Source organism: Notamacropus eugenii, chromosome 2, assembly GCF_028372415.1.
Source record: "Notamacropus eugenii isolate mMacEug1 chromosome 2, mMacEug1.pri_v2, whole genome shotgun sequence".
Classification (NCBI taxonomy): Eukaryota; Metazoa; Chordata; class Mammalia; order Diprotodontia; family Macropodidae; genus Notamacropus; species Notamacropus eugenii.
This window is the reverse complement of record NC_092873.1, coordinates 20,622,486-20,643,032: the sequence shown is the minus strand read 5'-3', so window position 1 is coordinate 20,643,032 and position 20,547 is coordinate 20,622,486. Positions and strand designations below refer to the sequence as shown.

The 20,547-nt window shown below is 50.1% G+C and overlaps 1 protein-coding gene across 1 annotated transcript in view; it reads right to left on the bottom strand.

The window, feature by feature from the left end:
* LRP5 (LDL receptor related protein 5) overlaps positions 1-18,932 on the bottom strand; it is a 144,903-nt gene extending 125,971 nt beyond the window's left edge. The window contains exon 1 of the mRNA XM_072639367.1: positions 18,656-18,932. Coding sequence (XP_072495468.1) covers positions 18,656-18,710 — 55 coding nt within the window. The 5' untranslated portion in view covers positions 18,711-18,932. The remainder of the gene's footprint in view (positions 1-18,655) is intronic.
* Positions 18,933-20,547: the final 1,615 nt, after the last annotated feature.

Here is a 20,547-nt window from a genome sequence, read left to right as displayed (position 1 = left end):
AGGATCACAGCCCTAGAACCACATGAGATCTCAGAGGACCATCAATTCCAATCCCTTATTTTACAGAGAAAGAAACTGAGGTCAAAGAGGGCAAGGGACTTGGCCAAAGTCACAGAGCTAAGAAGTAGCAGATCCAGAATGAGAAGCCTGAGCTTCTGACTTCGGGTGCCAGGACTGGGCTGTTCATTAGTAGGAGAAGGGAGCAAAGGGCATCGCAGGAAGCACCAGCTGTGGGAGCCAACACCCTAGGACAGAGCAAACTCTGGAGCTTTGACCCAGATCCAAGTTTGTTGAAGATCTCCTTGTATATCTTCAGAGCCCAGAGGAGGGGGAAGGTGGGAAAAGGAGAGGGGCCAAAAAAGAAAAAAGAGGAAGGGGGAGAAAAAAAAATGTACGTGCCTTTAACACAGAGAAGACAAATGTGGCAGCAAGAGAGAGAGACTGGCAGGGAAGCTTTGGAATTCATTACCCACTTACAAAAGCCAACTCTCCACTGCCCACCAAGGCTCTCTTGGTCTGTTCTCCTGTTTGGGGGAAATGCTCGTTTTGTGTGGTGTTTGTTACACTCAGAGAAGGAGAACTAGTCCAAAAAAAAAAAGCTGTTTTAGGGGATCTGGTGAAGTTGTAATCTGGGGACAAAATCATCCCTCAACATTTATTAAGCATCTACTGGGTCCCAGGCTCTGTGCAAACTCCTGGAGATGCAATGACAAGCCTCTGTCCTTGATTTTCTATCTAGTTGGAGGAGAAAATATGGAGCTACACACACACACACACACACACACACACACACACACACACACACACACACACAGACACACACACACACACACACACACACACACACACACACACACACACACACACACACACACACACACACACACACACACACACACACACACACACACACACGGGCACAGTCAGGCCAGGTCAGAAAAAGAAAGAAAGTGATATTCTTACTGGGACCTGAGGGGAAACCTAGAGAGTCTACAAAGGAGGGTTAAGGAGGAAACACACTTTCAGTGTAAATGTGGCCAGACCACAGTGTGAGTAAAGGGCAGGGAAGGGCAGTAAGGCTGGAAAGGTTGTTGGGGCCAGCTTAGAAAAGGCTTTCAAAGCCAAAGACAGGAGTTTATATTAGGGAGCTCTGATGCTTCTTAAAGCACTGGAGTCACATTAAGAGATCCCTTGGGGACCAGTGTGGAAGGGGGCCTTAAGGGGAGAGATCAGAGACATCAGGAAGAGGTCACAATCCAAGGGGGGCAGGGACAAGGGCCTGACCAAGAATGGGGACTGTGGGAGCAGAGGGAGGTCTGCTGTACGAGATTGTGTTGGGTACTCCAATTGTGGGAACAGGTTGGAGAAGGCATGAAGCTAGGGACCAAGCCAGAAGAGAGGAGGGTAAAGAAAATAGTGGGTGCCTCATCTGAAGAAGAGAAAACTCTGAGGGGACGTGAGGACTGTCTTCAAGCCCAAGAGGAGCAAGATGTTGAACAAAGACAGGACATGTTCTAGTTGGCCCCAGAGACAGCAGAACCAGGAACGGTGAAGGAGGGTAAGGTAGGGGCCAGTGTAGGGGGGAATCTCTCAAAGACAGGAGTTGTCCTCAAAGGAGGAACACCCTGGGAATCTCACTCTTCCTCAGAAACCATCCCACACAACCTCCATCTCATTTGACTGAGGTGACAGGACCTGCCCCACATCCCAAGAGAAGAATCAGGCTGAGCCCGAATTCAAGGCCAGGGCCTCCTATCCTACCTACTGCCCTACCATTCCCAACACTGGAGGCATTCCAAAGGTGCTTAGATGATGCCTGCTTTGTCAGGACCACTAGGGAAGATAGGTTCACTCCAATGTGGGTTAGACTAGATGCCTTCTGAGGTCCCTCCCAGTCCAGAGAGTCTGCAATTCTATAATGTGTTGTTAGACTAGAAAGGTCTAGAACAGCCTTTGTGAGTCAGTGGCCAAAAGATCACTAAATTCAGTCGGAGGTGCTCACATCCCAACTCCCTAGCTTACTAGCCATGAAGCCTGAATAGAGCTCGCCTGTCCTGGATTTGAGTGGTGCACACTCCTTCCTATAACATAGTGAGGCTGGATTAGAAGGCTGCTGAAGTTTCTTCCAGCCCCCATTTCCCTCTGACCCTTTTGGATCTCCTTGGTTGCTATCCTCCTTACACCACAGGAGCGGAATGCCCAGGCTGCCCTTAGCCAGGCCCAGAGAGCAGTGTCCAGCAAGAAACACTCAGAATTTCAAATGCCACAATTGCCACTGCTGCTGCTGCTACTTCAGACCCCTTCAAATGCAGACCCTGGTGATGGGAAGTGAGAGGAAAGCTGAACTTTATCAGTCCCTCCCTGGTTCTAATCTGACGACCCAGTCCAAAGGTTTCAGAGGCAACATCCTCCCGTCCACCTGTCCAAACAGCCTGGCCTCCCATTATCATGATGGCCCCACAGCATACAGAGGAAAAGGAAACAGGACAATGGGTCTGTGTGGGAATGTACAGGGCACCATCCAAACACAGTCAGCCAGGACTAGCGCTCAGAGAAGAAGAGGCCCCAAGGGAAGGATGTATGCAGGGGATGAGGCAGGAGGCATTGCCAGTGCCTGGTGGAACATCCAATAATAACAGTGGCAAGTAAGTGCTTGCACAGGCTTGAAGATTTGCAAAACCTTTCCTTCCATGATCTCATCCTATCCTCACAACCATGCTGAGAGGTAGGTTCTACAGCCACTGTGAGCCCCATTTTAAAGATGGGAAAACTGAGATTCTGAGAGACTAGATTGAGCTAGGAGGCAAGAGAGATAGGGATGGAGGCAGAACGTAGTTATTAAGTACTTGACTATGTGCCAGTCAGGGTAGCCAGGGCCACCATAGTGCATAGAGGGCTGGGCCTGGAGGCAGGAAGACTAATCTTCCTGAGTTCAAATCCAGCCTCAGACACTCACTACCTATGTGACCCTGGGCAAGTCACCTAACCTCTGTTTGCCTTAATCCACTGGAGAAGGAAATGGCAAACAACTCCAGTATCTTTGCCAAGAAAATCCCACGGACAATATTGGGGTGATATTGTCCACAGGGTCACAGAGAGTCAAATACAACTGAATAGCAATCCATTCAGTAAAGGGGAGGGGGCAGGATTTAAACTCAGGTATCAATCAATCAATCTATTAAATCAATCAGTTTATTAAACACTAATTAAGCACCAAAGCTAGCATCCCTTCCTCTCCTCTGGTATTCCAAACTCCCTCCCCCCCTCAGTTCATGTTCTTTTTCTTTTCTTTTTTTTATTTGTTTTGTATTTCCCAATTACATTTTTTGAAAATTAACATTCATTTTTTAAAATTTTGAGTTCCAAATTCTCTCCCTCCCACCCTTTGAGAAGGCAAACAATATGTTATCAATTATTGTGAAATAGTGCAAAACATATTTCCGTATTAGCCATACTGCAAAAGAAATTTTAAAAAAACAACAGGAAAAATAAAGAAAGTGGGAAAAAGTATGTTTCAATCTGCATTCAGAATTCATGAGTTCTCCCTCTGAGAGTGGAGAGCATTCTTCATCAATCCCTTGGAACTGTCTTGGATATCTGTCTTGATCAGAGTAGATAAGTCTTTCATAGTTAGTCACTTGTTACAATGTTGCTGTTACTTTATACAATATTCTCCTAGGTTCTGCTCACTTCACTTTGCATCAGCTCAAACAAATCTTCCCAGGTTTTTCTGAAACCATCCTGCTCATCATTTCTTAGGGAACAATAGTACTCTATTCAATTTTATTCAATGTGTTCAGTCATTCCCCAATTGATGGCACCTCCTCAGTTTCCAATTCTTTGCCACCACACAAAAAGTTGCTATAAATATTATTGTATATATGGCATCTTTCCCCTTTTCTGTGATCTCTTTGGGATACAAACCTGGCAGTGGGATTGTTGGGTCAAAGGGTATGCAGCATAGCTTTATAGCCCTTTAAGCATAGTTCCAAACTGTTCTCCAGAATGGACAGACCAGTCCTCAGGTGGTTTTTCAGTGGCCAACTTTTTACTGGGAGAATGGTTTGGAAAGACTGATTTCCTCCTCATGTTTTATAGATCATTGTAACAGGAAACCTAGGACTCCAATGGTCTAATAGTGCTGGAATCTCCCTATTGTAGACCTTCTCTCCAGTGATGCAAATCACAACTCATCTATACTTGACCATCTTCAATGAATGGAGGAATGAAAAAGCATTCACTAAGTATTTACTGTTTGCTCACCACTCTGCTAAGGACTAGGGATACAAAGAGAAAAGCCAAGCCCTTGTTCTCAAGGGCCTTATATCCCAAGAGAAGGAGATTACACATATAGGGAGGTGGCAGCCACCGACAGGTGATTTGGTTTATCAAGTTATAGGGATGGTCAGTGGAGCTGTAGGGAGATAGACTAACATCAGCAATGGCCATATTGATTGGATTAGGATTCCAGAACTGGGAGGGTTTAGAGAAGGGTGCCCAGCAAATGGCAGCAGTTGGTGAGAAGATGGTAAGGAGTAAAGGGAAACCTGGCTGGAGCCAGGGTGACATGGTGAATCGTGTGGGGCACTTAGGATAATGGGTGATTCTCATTCATGTCCTGCCTTGGATGGGAGTGATTCTCATTCATGTCCTGCCTTGGATTTGCCACAGGGAATCCATCCAACATGCCAGATGGCCCTCCAATTCTATTGACATCTCCAGAATACCAACAAAGAGGGGAAAGGAATAATTATTTATATAGTGCCTACTATGTGCCTGTGCTAAGCACTTTTTACAAAAATTATTTCATTTGATTTTCTCAACAAGATGGGGAGGTAAGTGCTGTTATTATACCCTTTTACAGTTGAGAAAACTGAGGTTGAGCAAGGTGCCGTGACTTGTCCAGAGACACACAGCTAGTAAGTATCTGAGGCCAGGTTTAAATTCATGTCTTCCTGATTCCAGGATGGGGACTCCATGCACTGGGGCACTAGTTACCTCTGGGACAAACACAGGGCCCTTTGTCCTTACTCCTAGATCTCCTATGCAACCAGTGCATCTTTGTCATTGCTGTATTTCTTCGTATGATGAGTGAATATACATCCTTTATACTGTATTTTTCTTTTCTCATCTGGAGGACAACAACTGTAAATTCATCAATGAGGAGATGCCCAACAGAGCACACATGCATGCACACACACACACACGCATGAAATGTTTTGCTTTTGAGATCCTCCATGGGCTCAGCTTCCACGTTTCCATTCCATTCTTGACCACACTCTTCTCATAGTGTTTGGGATTGGGTAAAGGCTGTGCTTAAATTATGCAACACTCCCAAATCTCGTGTTTACTTAGTGTTTGACTCCAAGAAACCTCAACTCTCCAAGAGCAGAAGCTCTCCATGAGATGCTCCCTTTTGGACCCATGTTTTCAGTCCAGTTGACTTTCCAGAGGTCACACGCTGACCTCCATCCCCACTCACAGCTCAGAGCAGGAGCCATCCTGATGCTCTCTCTGACAGATCATTTTCCCTCTAAAATCTTGCCCTCATAAAAACCCCATGATCAGGAAAGTGCAAGGATGATGGGCCTTCTTTGCATGTGGGGAAACTCAGGTGAAGTCACTTGGCTCAAGGTAACCATCAGAGCTTGGATTCCCAGTTCATGTTCTTTCACTCTGTGTTTAGTGGTCTCCCTACTGCCTCCCTGCCTCCTCAGAGAAGAATGTCTTCCCCTCCTGTAATCTGACCATATGACCCAAGAACAGAGGTCCCTTAGCAGTCTCTAGGGGCTTCCAAAGGTATGGGCAAGAAACTGAAGACCTGACAGCCACAGGGGGTCTTTTCATCATTGCTGGTGGTTGAAGGTAGAGATTTTAGATCAAAACTAGATTTGGGAAAACAATGGCTGATTTAGAAGATGAATGATCTTTAAGAAGAGGCCTTGGATTTCTGGCTCAGGCCTGAAAAGAGAGGATTATGGCCTTTGGACAGGGACAGAGTGCATCTAATGAGGCCTAGGACCAGGAGCAGCAGCAGAGACGCCAGATAGACAGGTTTAGGCTTCCTAACCATGAGAGCTGGCCCAAAGAGAGAACTGACAGGCTTGCCCTCAACGAGGGTCTTCCAACAAAGGCTGGACCAATACCCAACAAGTCTTAGTGTAAAGGTAGCCTTATTCACCTCCCTAATAAAGAGAGATGCTGGGATTATCGGGCAAGGCCTTCGAAACTTCTGGGCCTATTTCTTCATCTGTAAAATATGGGATAAGATGTGTTTTGAGTGATCTCACTCACTGACCCTGTCCATCTGAATCCTGACCCTGCTGACAAACCCACCTGCCTGAGGCCTGAATCAGAGGATTTTTACACAGGCAGCTCCCTATTTCTAAGGCCTCTGGAAGGAGCATCTAGCATGCTTGGACCTGTGCCTTTCCCAGTTCCCCAGGCATGTAGGTAAACAGCAGGAAGTTATTCCGTACTCTTTTGAAGAGAGGTTCCAAGTGGCTTTCCCTTCTCCTGAACCTTTAAGGTCCAGACAAAGGGCTTGCCTAGAGAGGGGCAGAGACTTGGCCAAGTCATACAGAGCCCAAGTTGGTTAATGGTAGGGCAGGCCCTAGAACCTAGGGTCCCCAGCTCCCAGGCCCACATGTTTTCCACATCCAGCAATAATCATCCAATCACTGCCTGAAATAGTTCAAGAGAGCTTGCTGGTTTCCCCCAACAGGAAAAGCCCTGGGTAACCCCATAACCACACACTTCCTGGGTTGGGGTTTATGACTCTGCTGACTTAACAGCCCGAAGAGCAAGAACCAATAACTTAGGCCCTGTTTCAGGATCCCAGATCGGAGGCTCCAATCCAGGCATGGGAAGGGAGGAAGCCTGCACCAGGACCTGGAGCATCACACTGCCAAAAAGCAGATGAACACGAATCATTATGGGCCCCTCCTCCCAGAGAGAGCCGAGGGCTACTGGAGGCCAGGCTCTGCTAAGTCAACACCGTAAAAACTGCAGGAAAGGATAATCAAGTGATAAATTGTGACTAAGGGCAGGAGGAGCTCTGGGAAGGGAGGGCATTAAGGAAAAGACCCGGCTGACAGAGGACAAACAGGCAGCTTTTCTGTGTTGGAAAAGGAGCAGGATTTGGTTTGTCAAATCAAAAAGCATCGATTATGTGCCCAGATATTTTATATTTGCTGTCACTCAGTTGTGTCTCACTCTTTGTGACCCCATTTGGGGTTTCCTTGGCAGAGATACCGGAATGGTTTGCCATTTCCTTCTCCAATCCATTTTACAAATGAGGAAATTGAGGCAAGCAGGGTGAAATGACTTGCCCAGGGTCATATAGCTGAGAGAGAGCATTCCAGTCATGGAGACCACAATGCCCAGGCATGGAGATGCCAGTCAGAAGATGGCATGCCCTGGGCAAAGAAGAGCCAGGAGGCCAGCACCACCACTGTTGGTCAGCACACTGGTCTCTGATTCCACTCAAGCTGGGACAACCAAGCTCAGACAGGGAAGACGGCAAAGTTCACCACCTGAGATCTAGCAGCAGAGGACCAGCCTACCCCAAAGCTGAGTGACCCAATGCCCATCCAGTAAAGTTCTGCTCCCTCCCCCATTTCCATAAACATTTCTACCAACATATGAAGAGGTTTGTGATCTTCAACACCTAGAAGCTCATGGGATATCTTGTCCAACCCCCAGCAGAACAAAAATCCCTCTACAAAAAGCCCTGTTCAAGTGGGCTTCCTGTCAACTCAAAGACCTCCAAGGAGAGTCCCAGTCCACTTGGGACCAGCTCTAATTGTTCAGAGGAGAGGGGTCAAAATAAAAAGGTCTTAGGAAAATATTTGCCCAAATAAATAAAAATACAATAGAACACATAATGTCAATCTGTGGTTTTCTAGGTCAATAAGCAGCCTGGAAGAATCCTTTTTTATCTGAATTTGACATCCCCAGTAAAGCTTTCCCTGATCTCAAGCCTATATTTGCCCCTCTGAAACAAACACCAGTTGCTCCGGGTCGGGTCGCTACGGACAAGTGGAAGGGCACTGGCTAATCCCTATTCCGAGTGACGAACCTTGGAAGTGTAGAAGATACCAGTCATACCTTCCCTAAATCTTCTCCTGTTGCTTCAACTGAATAAAGACACCCTGAATCTCTTATCTGGAAATGACCTCAGAGGCATCCAATCTAGTCTATCTCCCTGAGAATTTCCTCTATGTGATCCCAAAAGAATGGCCAACAGCCTGGGCTTGGAGATCTCCAGTCAAACAGAACAGACAGCTCCCCCTGTGCTCCAGCAGCAAGAAAACCCAATCCTCCATAATCAACTGAAATCACTCTGTCCAGAAACACGGATGATGTCTTCACTGTCAGGGCTGGTGGTCTCTTCTCAGTCCACAACCCTCCTGACCTCTGTTCAACCTCTGACACTCTTCTAAGAATAATAATAGCTAATATTTATATAGCGCCTACTGTGTGCCAGGCACTTTACCATTAGTATCGCAGCAAGTACGTACTATTATCCTCATTTTACATTTGAAGAAACTGAGCCAGACAGCGGTTAAGTGACTTGCCCAGGGTCACACTGCCAATAAGTGTCCGAGGTCAAATTTGAATTCAGGTCACTCTATCCACTGCAATGCCACCTGAATGCATGCTTCTCAGGGCCAGACAGTGCCTGGGACATTGATAAATGCTTTCTGACTGAATGCCTGATGCTATCAACATCTCTTTTCTCCACATTTACTTTCTTTTCCAAATTCTGCTTTTCTCCATATTCCACACACAATCACCTTCATTTCTGTAGGCTTTAGGGCTCATAGCAAGCTAGATGAAGGAACTTTTATTATCCCCATTTTACACATAAAGAAATTGAGGTTCAAAGAAGGTAAAGGTAGCTAGTTGAGTATCTGAAACAGGATTCGAACCCCACACCCGACTCAATTCAAACTGAACCAAAAAAAACCAAAACCCCTCCATTAAATTAAAGAAAGAATCTGTAGTGCCCCCCACCAAAAGGATTCCAGCCTTGTGCTGAGGAAAGACACATATTGATATAGATCCACAATCCACATGTTTACTCAGTCCCTATTCTATGTCTACTCTGTATTCAGACCCCAGGGTTCCAAGTAGGGAGAATGGAGCCATTACTCTGGCTGGAAAGGGGGAGGGCCTGAGGCTACATCCTGGTGGGACCAGCTGAGACTTCAGGCACCTATACGCAAGGCAGCTTGGGAAAGATGGCACTAGCATTTGGGGGTAGGGGGGAATCAGCAAAGACTCCAGGCAGCCCCCCTGCCTCCCCCTCTTTCCCAGATAATCCCAGCACCCTCTTGGATGCTTGATGGCCCTCACACACTGCCACTCCCACATCACAGATACTGACACATCCACATTGATTTTCCCATGGAATGTAAGCAATGGCTCATGCTAAGGGCAGGCTCCTAGCATCTAGCTCAGGGCCTACCACATGGAAGGCACTTAACAAGTGCTTACTGGTAGACAGACACAAAGCGCAGCTAATAACTGGGGCAGTAGACAGAGCCCCAGACCTGGAGTCAGGAAGACTCATCCTCCTGAGTTCAAATTCAGCCTCAGACACTTACTAGTCGTGTGACCCTGGGCAAGTCACTCCACCCTGTTTGCCTCAGTTTCCTCATCTGTAAAGTGAGCAGGAGAAGGAAACAACAAGCCACCCTGGTATCTTTGCCAAAAAATCCCATATGGAAAGAGCAGACATGACTGAACTATAATTGAGTGCAGGGCATTCACTGTACAAGAGGCTGAGTATACAGAAATGAAAAACACAGGGCCTGCCCTCCCTGAGCTTACTGTCTCTGTGACAAGGAACTGTGGAAAAACAGTTAGCCCCGGTGTCCTCACTTTACATATGACTCACTGGCCAAGGAGACCCCCTTCTAGCTCTCATAATACACCAGATCTGGAGTCTAAAGACCCAGGTTTGAATGCTGGCTTTGCTCCTTGGGCATGTCTCTTCAGTTTCCCAGGCCTCAGTTTCCCCATCTGTCAATAGGATCCCCAAGTCCCCTTCTTCCACGTCTAATTTCTGTGCTGTCATGAATCAGCAGCAAGGTACCAGAGCATGTCCTGAGAGGGGTAGGAAGAGACCAGGTAGTGAGGAATAGGGAGGCTCTGTCAGACACAGAGGATGAAAAGGGTCCTAGCACAGGGGCCTGCCTCAGGAACAGATGACAAAAGGACAAAATGAAGAGACCAGGCTGGCGGGAGCAGAAGTTACTCATGAGAGAGGAAGTAGAGAAGTTAAGCAAGAGCCTTGAATATCAGAGCAAGCAGTCCCATTTTAGAATCCAGGATCTTGGCATTGCTGGCATTTATCACAGATGCCTCATTTCTCTGAGGCCTGGAAGGGGGAAGGACTTATCCAAAGTCACACAGGCAACAGATGGGAGAAGGCCTCAAACCCCCATCATTCATTCCAAATCCACTTCTCCTGCATCACCCTGGAGAAGAAAGAAAGTTTCAAATGATGTGGTCAAGATCCTTTGTGTTCTGGGGAGGAAACTGAGGCCCAGGGGCAGGGAAGGGACTTGCCTGTGCTTGTCACATGGTTAGTACATGGCAGAAGGTTCTCCCAGGCCAATTCCAAGCCTCTGCTCAGTCACAGGACAGCCAAAGCCCAGCTTAAGTGGTCCCAGATGTCAGGAGAAGACGCAGCATTACAAGGACCAGGTTTCAAAGACTTTTAACCCACGGCTCCCCCATGGAAACAAGCCTCTCGTGCACTGGCAAAGTGAGGGTGGGGTGACCCCCCACAGAGCCACTGGCCCAGGGGAGCTTCCTGCCTTCCTCTGAAGCACTAACACCTCTGGCCCTCATAGTCCCTTGGTTAGAAATACCAGCCCCCTGGAATCTTCTCTCTATTAACTCCACAAATATTCACTGAACAGACTCTGGGCAAAGCCCAGCAATTCACCTGGGAGAAAAGGGCTCAGAGGGTGGGGCAGGTCCAGGCGGCTTCCTTGTATCAGGCATCACCCCAATTATCCTGAGCTGATAAGAACCCAGAGAGCACAGCATCAGAGCCTCAGAAGTCTTTCGATCTAAGGACTCCTCCTTTATTTTCCAGAAGGGGAAAAAAGGCCCAGAGAGGGTACAGGACATGTCCAGCGACAATGGGACAGTCAACAAGCATTGATTAGGCACCTACTGCGTACTACGCTGTCAGTGCTACTGCTAACTTTACAAAGACAGAAGTAGAACAGTCCCTGACCAGAAAGAGTTTGCATTCTAACGAGGGAAAGATTACATGTGTGTGCATGTATATATAATCTATATAAACATTTATATGGAAATTCTATATATTTGTGTGTATATTTATGTGCGTCTATATAGCCTGTATAAGTATATTTCTATATAAAGTCTATATTTTATATAAATTCCATATGTTTCTATATAGAGATTACATATTAGCCTACATTTATACATGCTGTATTTTATATAAATTCTACATTTACACAGATTATATTTACTATATATGTATATACATACATACATACATACATACATAGCTATCGATGGCTTTATCTATCTAGATCTGTACCTGTATAACAGAATCAACTCTAAAGGGAGCTTGGGAGAGGAAGTCTGGCAGCAGGTTCAGTGATACTTGAGCTGACTCTGGGTGAAAAGCAGAGCTTCCCTTGAGACCAAGGGGGTGTATATCCAGGCCCAGGGTGGCTGGAGCAGAATCGGGGAGATGGAACCCAAAGGGTGGCACACATCAAGCTAGTCATCATGGCTGGACCACAGAGGAAGATTCATTCAGGGAATAAGTTGCAAGTCCTGAGACTCCAAATCTAAGTCTTTCATAATGGAGGGAGGGGAAGGCTCATTTTGTTTGGGGAGCATCTAAGTCCATGATTTTCTCACTGCGAGGAGGTCCCCCAGGTATGCAGTCCCTCCACAGAGGCACACTAGCAGCTCCTAGCTCTAACTTATCCTCTTACAAAGTTGCCTGGGACAGTGCATGTGCCTCAAGGGATGTCTCTTCCCTGAGGGCCAGACTGACCCCTCCACCTACCATTCCTTGCTGCCTTTCCTGCCAAGAAGAGGATAAAATAATAGCAGTAGTGGCATTTGGGGGCCAGGGTTGACGACAAAGGGAAAAGTTGTCAGTTTAGCAGCATTTTAAGCCCTTCCCAAGCTGGCCCCTTCCTCTCTTTTCATTCTCTCTATCCCAAGCTCTGCTCTCTAGCCAAATTGGCCTACAAGAAGTTCCCAGAATGGTGCACTCTATCTCCCATTTCCCATCTCTAAGCCTTTGTACTGGCTGTGCCCCACACCTGGAATGCTCTCCCTCTTCACCTGTGCTTCCTAGATTCCTTCAAGACTCACTTTCAGGTCCACCTTCTGCAGAAGGCCTTCCTGGTGCCCCCAGCTATTGAGGCCTCCTCTTCTCAGAGTACATTCCTCCTTGTCTGTATGTATCTCACATGTACCTAGCTATTTTCATGCCTTCTTCCCCATTTGTCTCACCTTGTTCTTGCCTCCCCAGAGCACTGGGCCTGGAATCAGGAGGACCTACTCCAAATCCAGCCTCAGATACTTCCTAGCAAGTCACCTCACGGCAGCCTGCCTCAGTTTCCCCATTTGTAAAATAGGGATAATAATAACAGCTCCTCCCAGGGCTGTGGTAAGGCTCAGTTGAGATAATATTTGTAAAGCATTTAGGACAGAGACTGCACATGGCCAGTTCTATGCAAATGTCAGCAATTACTATGATTATGAATGACCTCTCTGGTCCCTCACCACTCTGAACTATACTTGAAGGAGCCACTCACCTGAAATAGCAAACAGAGGCTACACTTGGAATCAGGGCATCTCCAATGCAAATCCTACCTCTGCCCTTTACACTGTGTGACCATGGTTAAGTCATTTCAACTCTGCCTCAGTTTCTTCTTGTGTAAAATGGGGACAAGGACACCAGCAGCAGCCAGCTTGCAGGGCTGACATGGGAGCTGGGTCAGAGCTTCATGGACTTCAAATGCCAGCATGGGTATTGGTCGGATTGTTATTTCCTTCCTTCAGCAGGGAGGCAGCTCTACTTGAAGAGGCCAGGCTCTGCAGTCAGGGCTCAGGGCCCCTCTGGGCAGCCAGGTCTCAGGCCCTCTGGGTAGCCAGAGGTCAGGCCCCTCTGGGCAGCCAGGGCTCAGGGCCCCTCTGGGTAGCCAGAGAGCAGGCCCCTCTGGGCAGCCAGGGCTCAGGGCCCCTCTGGGTAGTCAAAGATCAGGTTGCTTGAGCAGCCAGGGCTCAGGGCCCCTCTGGGTAGTCAGAGGTCAGGCTCCTGGGGCAGCCAGGGCTCAGGGCCCCTCTGGGTAGTCAAAGGTCAGGTTCCTGGGGCAGCCAGGGCTCAGGGCCCCTCTGGGTAGTCAAAGGTCAGGTTCCTGGGGCAGCCAGGGCTTAGGGACCCTCTGGGTAGTCAGAGGTCAGGCTCCTGGGGCAGCCAGGGCTCAGGTCCCTCAGGTCTTTAAAGGCTTCTGTGGGCACAGATCAGGGCCAGTCATGGGGCAACCACCTGAGCAGCAGCACAATCCAGTTCAGGAAGTATGGCCCCACCCCAGTGGCCGCCAGTTGATGATTTATTTTTTTATTTTATTTTTTTTTGGCCACAGCAACCCATGAACCCATGTACAAAAGCCTGCTGAGGTTATTATTAACAGGAGAGAGAATGCCCACACCCATGAAACCCCAGATCTTTTAAGTTGCAACATAATGTTTTTAACCACTAAGGAACCTAAATTTATCCAGCTAAATCATGAAAAGAAGTTCTCCCTCCTAACAGATTAGCTCATGGCCGGGCCTGGGCACCAATAACCATTTCTGCCAGAAAGAAGGATTTTATTTGAGCTATTTGTGGACTGTCCTAGAATTGCTTTTTCTTTAAGGCAGATGGCCATTCAGCATCCGGTCTCTGCTTCAGTATCCATAGAACCTCTGGCTGGAGAGGATGAATTTGGGGAAAGAGAAATTGTCATGAACACATGATGCCCTGAGCCCAGAGAAGAACTGAGAAGGAGAAGAGCTAGAAGGTATAGTGTTGACTCAGGTGAACACATGCCATCCATGAGGATGCAGAAGGCACTTTCCCATTTTACAGGACCTCATTCTAAATGCCACTTCTCTCCATACTAACACACGAATGGTATAGGAATTTGGACTGAACAGAATGGAAGGCACCAACCACAGTACCATGGAAAAAGTGCTGAATTTGCTTTCCAATTTCTGAGTTCAAATCCCGGCTCTGGCGTAAATATGAGTCTCGTTTTTTAAATGAGGGGGGTTGGGCTAGATGACCTTGAAAGTCTCTTCCTCAGCCTAAGATCTGTGAGCTCACACAGCCCCTACAACACTGAAGTTTACAGCCTACTTCTTGGTTGGCTCAATGCCTAGCACACAGTAGGCACACCATTAATGCCTGCCGACTTGATATGACTTAATTCCTGTGATGAGTCATCCCCTAGACTAAGGCAGGAGCTGCTATTATCTCCACTTGACAGAGAGGGATGCCTGGACATTCTCAGATGAAGTCACTTGCCCAAAGTCCCAGGACTATCAAGTCCCACACAGCCTCAAGGGAAAACATACAAAGGTGGAAGTACCAGTTAAGAGACTGGAAGATGAGTGAAACAAGCTGGCACAAACGATACAGGGCTCTCTACAATCCCCAAACCACTTTCCTCAGGACCAGGAGGTAAAGAATGCAAGTCTTGTTATGCCCATTGATCAGATGGAACAATCTCTGAAAAGTGACATTGTTCAAGCCAAGTCCCTCAGCTACAGAGAAGCAGAGGAGAGGCTGGAGCATAGGTCCTCTGCTGAGAGAGCACTGCCCCAGCCTCCAGCCTCTCCCCCTCTCCACGTCCTCCCCTGCACACACTGGCCAAAGTGATTTCCCTTTAAGCACACATCCAGGGCCCAACTTCATTTTCTGCTGACATTTCAGGCATCTCTGAGCATCAAGTGGTCCAAAGGGTGGAATTTGGGTTGGCTCTTGCCTTTTCCCTGTGGTCCAGCCTGGCACGAGGCCTCGTACTTCCTGTCAGTCTACAGTCTTGAGCTGGCGCTAAGAAGCAGCTTGGCGTGTTTTCTATCTGCAAGCGTACGTGGTTTTGACATGGTGCTCCCCACTCTTACACTGTGCCCCCTCCTTGCAACTTCATTTTCTCTCCCCTCTTCCTTTACTTGGAGACTGTGCTAAGGTTGTCCTCTCATGTAAAGAGAGGCTCTCCCCTTCTCTTCCACCCCAAAGGGCTCAGCACAGGAGCTGCTAATGAAATGCTTGCCACCTAGGGACTTTTGGCAGGACACCTGAGCCCCTGTGTTCCATGGCAAAAGTTATGATCAGTTAATAAGATTCAATTCAGTAAATATTTATTAAGCACTAACTACGTGCAAGCTACAGGGCTGGGCACTCAGAACTGAGAACTAAAATGTCTCTTTGCTCAAAGAATTTACATTGTACCAACATGACCATGGGGCAAAGGTGTGGAAGCTAGAAATCAGAACAAGTAAGCCAGTCTGACTGCCGCACCATTACCCACCTATAAACGGGGACGGCCACACTGCTTATGAAATCATTTGTGTCTAGGACTTTGTAACTGTAAGTAAACAGCTTTCAAAGTCTTTTTACACAAATGACTCACATCTGTGCCTCACAACAAAACAAGGAATTGGTTATAACAAGGATGAGCAATTTTGTTTTTTGTTTTTTCTGACTCTTAAGGATATGAACACAGCTACTAGACTGAGGATATGGAAGGACCTCCAAGGCCAACCTTGTCATCTTTTATACCACTGAGGAAACTGAGTCCCCAAGATGGGAAAGGACTTGCCCAAGGTCACCAGATACAAGTGGCATAGCCAGGATGTGGTCCCTAGTCCTCTGCCTCCCATGGCCCGTTCTCTTTCCCCAGGCGGTATGGAACATGAAGAGATTCTCAGGATTCAAAGTCAGGAAAACCTGGATTTAAATCCTGCCTGAGTGATACCTTCTCGCTGCAACCCTTAGGAAAATCACTTCTCTCTGGGACTCAGTTTCCCCTCCAAAAAAAGGAGATACCAATCACAATGGTAGCCACTTAATAGGCCTACTGGGACGTTGATAATGAACGTGCCATGTTTTGCCAGTTTTAAGCCCCACAGAATTAATGGGTTAACATTCACACAGGGCTCAGAACTGGGGTCTCATTTCCCCTCCCCTCCCCCAATTTTAGTTCCCTTTTACATGTGGTCTTCCCACCTGAGAATGTAAACTGGGGGGAGGGATGGCCAGGGGCTTTCTACTTCCTTCTATATCTCAGAGATTCTTTAATATAGTCCCTGGCACACAGGAAGCACATAATAATTGCTTGCTACCTGCCTGCCTTGTTCGTGCCCTGTGAGGGAAGTACTATGGGTATAACTGTTCCAGTTTTAGAGACTGCAAGCTGAGGGCAGAAAGGAAGCAATAGAAGTAGGAGAAAGCATGCTGACTCTGGAGCCAGAGACTTTGGTGCTTCCTCTCTGTTTGATGGAGGCAGCTGGGTGGTGTAGTGGATAGATCCCCCCACTTGGAGTCAGTTGGACCTGAGTTCAAATCTGGCCTCAGACCCAGAGTATATCACTTCAAGCTATTTTGTTTCAGTTTCCTCATCTAAAATGAACTGCAGAAGGAAAGAGCAAACCACTCCAGGATCCTTGCCTGGATCCTGAGAAAACCCCAAACGGGGGCCCAGAGAGTTGGACACGACTGAACAGCAACTTCTGTATGACAGTGGTTGTCACAGCCAGATGACTGGCACATAGTAGGTGCTTAGCTGAATGACTAATGGGGGGAAATAGGCTGAAAATCAAAAAGTAAGGTGACAAAAACTGTCCAATGTGTGCCCAGGAGCCTCCAGGGCGGGGCCTGGAGGGTCTTTGCTCCCTCTACTCCTAAAATGAGAATCAGCCCCAGGAGGAGGGGAGTGTACTCCCAGCACAGAACCTCAGAAAAGGCTGAGGACAAGCAGAAGATGAGGCCTCTTTACTTTGCAGACACAGAGATAAACTTACTGCAAACTCAGTATTAAGTTCAGAAAAGCCCCCAAACCATTAAGGGAGACCCAAGTACAGATACTAAAACCCTGGGCAGAGGCTAGGGGCAGGGAGACCTCCAGCACATTGCTCCCCTTCCACTCCAGCAGCAAGAGGAGGCCGGAACCAAGGGGAGATAAAGGGGGCACTAGACCTGGCCTGGGAAACTGTCCAATACCAATGCAAATCCACATCAGAGCACTCAGATGCAGTGAGGTGTCCAAGGTCACACAAAGAAGAGAGAGATAAAAGGTGGAGGAGAAGCCTGCCCTTCCAGACTCCATGGGCCACCTAGGGCCTCAAACCTAAGCCTTTGGGAGGCAGGCACCCAAAGCTTCCAGACAAGGCCAGGCAATGCCATTGTTTCCCCACACCCTGCAGCGGCAGGCCACAGCTTTTCGTTCCCCCAAAGCTACGTCTACACGAGTAAAATAGTTACCGAAACCTTAGGAACCAGACTTCCCCAGACCACTGCTGCCAGTCTAGCTCCCTCTGCACGTGTAGACTCGCTTAGGACAAGCCAAGGGGCCTCTGACCAGCACCCTCCCTCCAAGCCCGAACCGCCAGGTGAGCAGGGTTTGGGGGACTTCTCTGGGTTCCTCCTCGGCCAAGTCAGGGGAGGCGGCAGAGCAGGCTGCCTCTAGATGGAGGGGCCCAGCAGGGGCTCTCCATGTCTAAGGGGAGGGGGGCTGCAGGCATCGAACCCGGGCCACTGGGGATCACAAGGAAAAGCAGGTGGCCAGAAGTGGGCTGGGCCCCAATGTGGGCTCCTTCCACCTGCGGGTTCTTCTTTCCCCAGCAAAAAAAAGGGGGGGAGCAACGTGCAGGGGGACACGGTGGGTGGTGCTGAGCTCTCCACAGGTGGCCGCCGTACCTGGCAGCCAGCTCTGCTCCAGCAGACTGCCTGAGTGCCCTGCTCCTTTATTGCCACCCTTTTTGGACTCCGCGGGGCGCGCACCTGGGCCACACCCCGTGGCACCCAGGGCCCTGCTCCTGGGGGGAAAGCACCCCAAGCAGGAGGAGAGCGTGGGGTGGGCGCGCAGGCTGGGGGCCCCTGGCTTCCCTCCCGGCTCGGCCTCACGTCTCCCCGGAACCTCCAGACAAAGGGCCCGGACAGCCCCACTCGGGCACTGGCAGGGGCGGGGGGAGCGTGTGCGGGGGCCACTCGGGGGCTTCCTTTCTCTGAACCCCACCCCCAGGGCTCCGGGCCGCCGGCGCGGGGAGTCGCAGGCCCACAAGCCAACTTCTGAACTCGAGATCGGCCGGCCCGCCCGGCTCCTGCTCCCCGCCCCCGGCAGGCAGGCAGCAGGCCGGCCGTCCAGCCGCCGAGCAGGTCCCAGCAAAGTTCTATTGTTTCAACGCCTTTGCAGCACTCCCCAAAAGTGAATGTGTGCCTGTGGGGGATCCCCCCTCGGCCGCCGCCGCCGGCCCCTGTCCCCAGCTCCAGGCTGGGCTGCGCTGGTCCCGGACGATCGCGAAGCCCTGCCTCTGTCCCGGCGGCCCAGGCCCGGCCAAGCTGGGCCCCAGGAGACAAAGCTTCGGGGGCCCCACTCACCTCCCGCTGGAGCCAAGCGGCTGCAAAGGACCAGCAACGCCAGCACAGCCTCCATCGTCCGGCCCCGGCCCGGCCCGGCCCGGCCGCCTCACTCGGGCTCCATGGCGCGGCCCGCGGGGGCCCAGGTGTCCGCGCGTCCCCCCGGGCGGGCCGGCCGGCTCCTGCTCGGGCGCCCCCTCCTGCTCCGGCTCTGGCTTGGGCGCCCCCTCCTGCTCCGACTCCCGCTCCGGCTCCCGCTCCGGCCCCCGCTCCGGCTCCCGCTCCGGCCCCGCCGCCGGCTCCCCAGGGCAGCTCGGTTCCCCCAGCGTGCGCTCCTGGCGCCCCTAGCCCCCTCCCCGCGGGCCTCCCCCAAGCCTCCTCCAACCCAGTGGGAGGACGTTCATGAGGAGGAGGAGGGGGAGGAGGAGGGGGGCGGGAGCCCAGGCGGCTCTCCGCCCCCAGCTGCCTCGCCGGCCCCGCCTCCCCGCCTGCCAGCCCCCATCTAACGCGCTCTCTCGCGCCCGCCAGCTGCCACCTGCCGGGCCTGTCACCCCGCGTGCGGCCGAGCTCCCGAGTGGACTTGTCTGCTGACCTTGAATCCCAAAGACCCAGATGCCTAGTGGACATCTCAAACTCAACTTGTGCCAAACTCCCCCCCCCCCCCCCCAACACTGCCGCCTTCTTAACTCCGCTGTGGTCCAGGGCACCACCCTCCTCTCAATCCTCCCCCTTTCCCCCCCACCCCCGGCTCTAAAGCTGGACACCAACTCCTCCCTCTCCCCCTCCTCCATAGCCAAGCTGCGGTCAAGGCCTGTCGATGTCAACTGGACAGGTTTGCCCAGCTCTGTCTCCTCTGACGGCACTGGCAACCAGCGCTGGCACCGGGGGCAGCCCCTCAGACCTCTGGCTTGGACTACTTCTGTGGCATTCTAGGGGCCTGCCTGCAACAAGTCTGCCCTTCGCAGCTGCCAAGGAGATCTTCCTCAAGCTCAGATCTGACCATGTCACCCCGTACTCAGAAAACTCCAGCGACTTCCTGGCAGCTCCAAGATTCACTATCAAATCCTCTGTCATTCAGTCCCTCCTAACTTCACCTCCCTGCATACACACAAAACTTTCCAGGCTTCTCACATCCCACATCCCACCACACACTCTCCGGTCTCCTGGGTGCTCCAGAATGAGATTCCAGGCATTTTCATGGGCTCTCCCCCCATGCCTGGAATGCTTTCCCTCCTCCAGGCTTCCCTGACTTCCTTCAATACTTAGCTCACATCTACAAGTTGTCCTAACCCCTCTTCATATCAATCCTTTCCCCTGTTGATTTGGGCCCAGCCTTCTGTCCTGTGGGGTCTCTGGCTAGGCTCAGACTGCCCAATGTGAAAGATCCACAAGGGGGACTCAGGAATTCTAACAACACGTGAGCTACCCACACACACACCCACACGAACAAACATACTCTGGCTAATCAGTGACCCATCTGGCAGTCAGTCTTTATTTATTGCTTACTTTGTGCCAAGCACTGTGACAATCCCTGCCCTGTCCAGGGAGGAGCCTGAATGGTGGGTGGAGGGCTGAAGGTGGCCCTGCCCACCATGGCCTCCTGGGCTCTTTTAGGATTCCTGTAAACACCTGGCCTTCTTGGAGCATCTGGATTGGCTGCTCACTGGCTGCCTCCTTTTACTGGGCAAGAAACTGCGGCTCAGAAAGGGCATTCCAGGGAATCTGGATTCGAACTCAAGTTCTCTTACTTCCAGTGCAGGGCTTTTACTGAGGCTCCAGGGCCTCCCCTGAACCTATGTCATCCTGTGCAACCTGAGCCCTCCCCCTCCAACCCCTCTCTCTGTGTCCCTTCTCCCTCTGCCCCTGCTCCCCCTTCTGGGCCTCTACCTTCCAGTCAAACTGGCTTTCTAAGT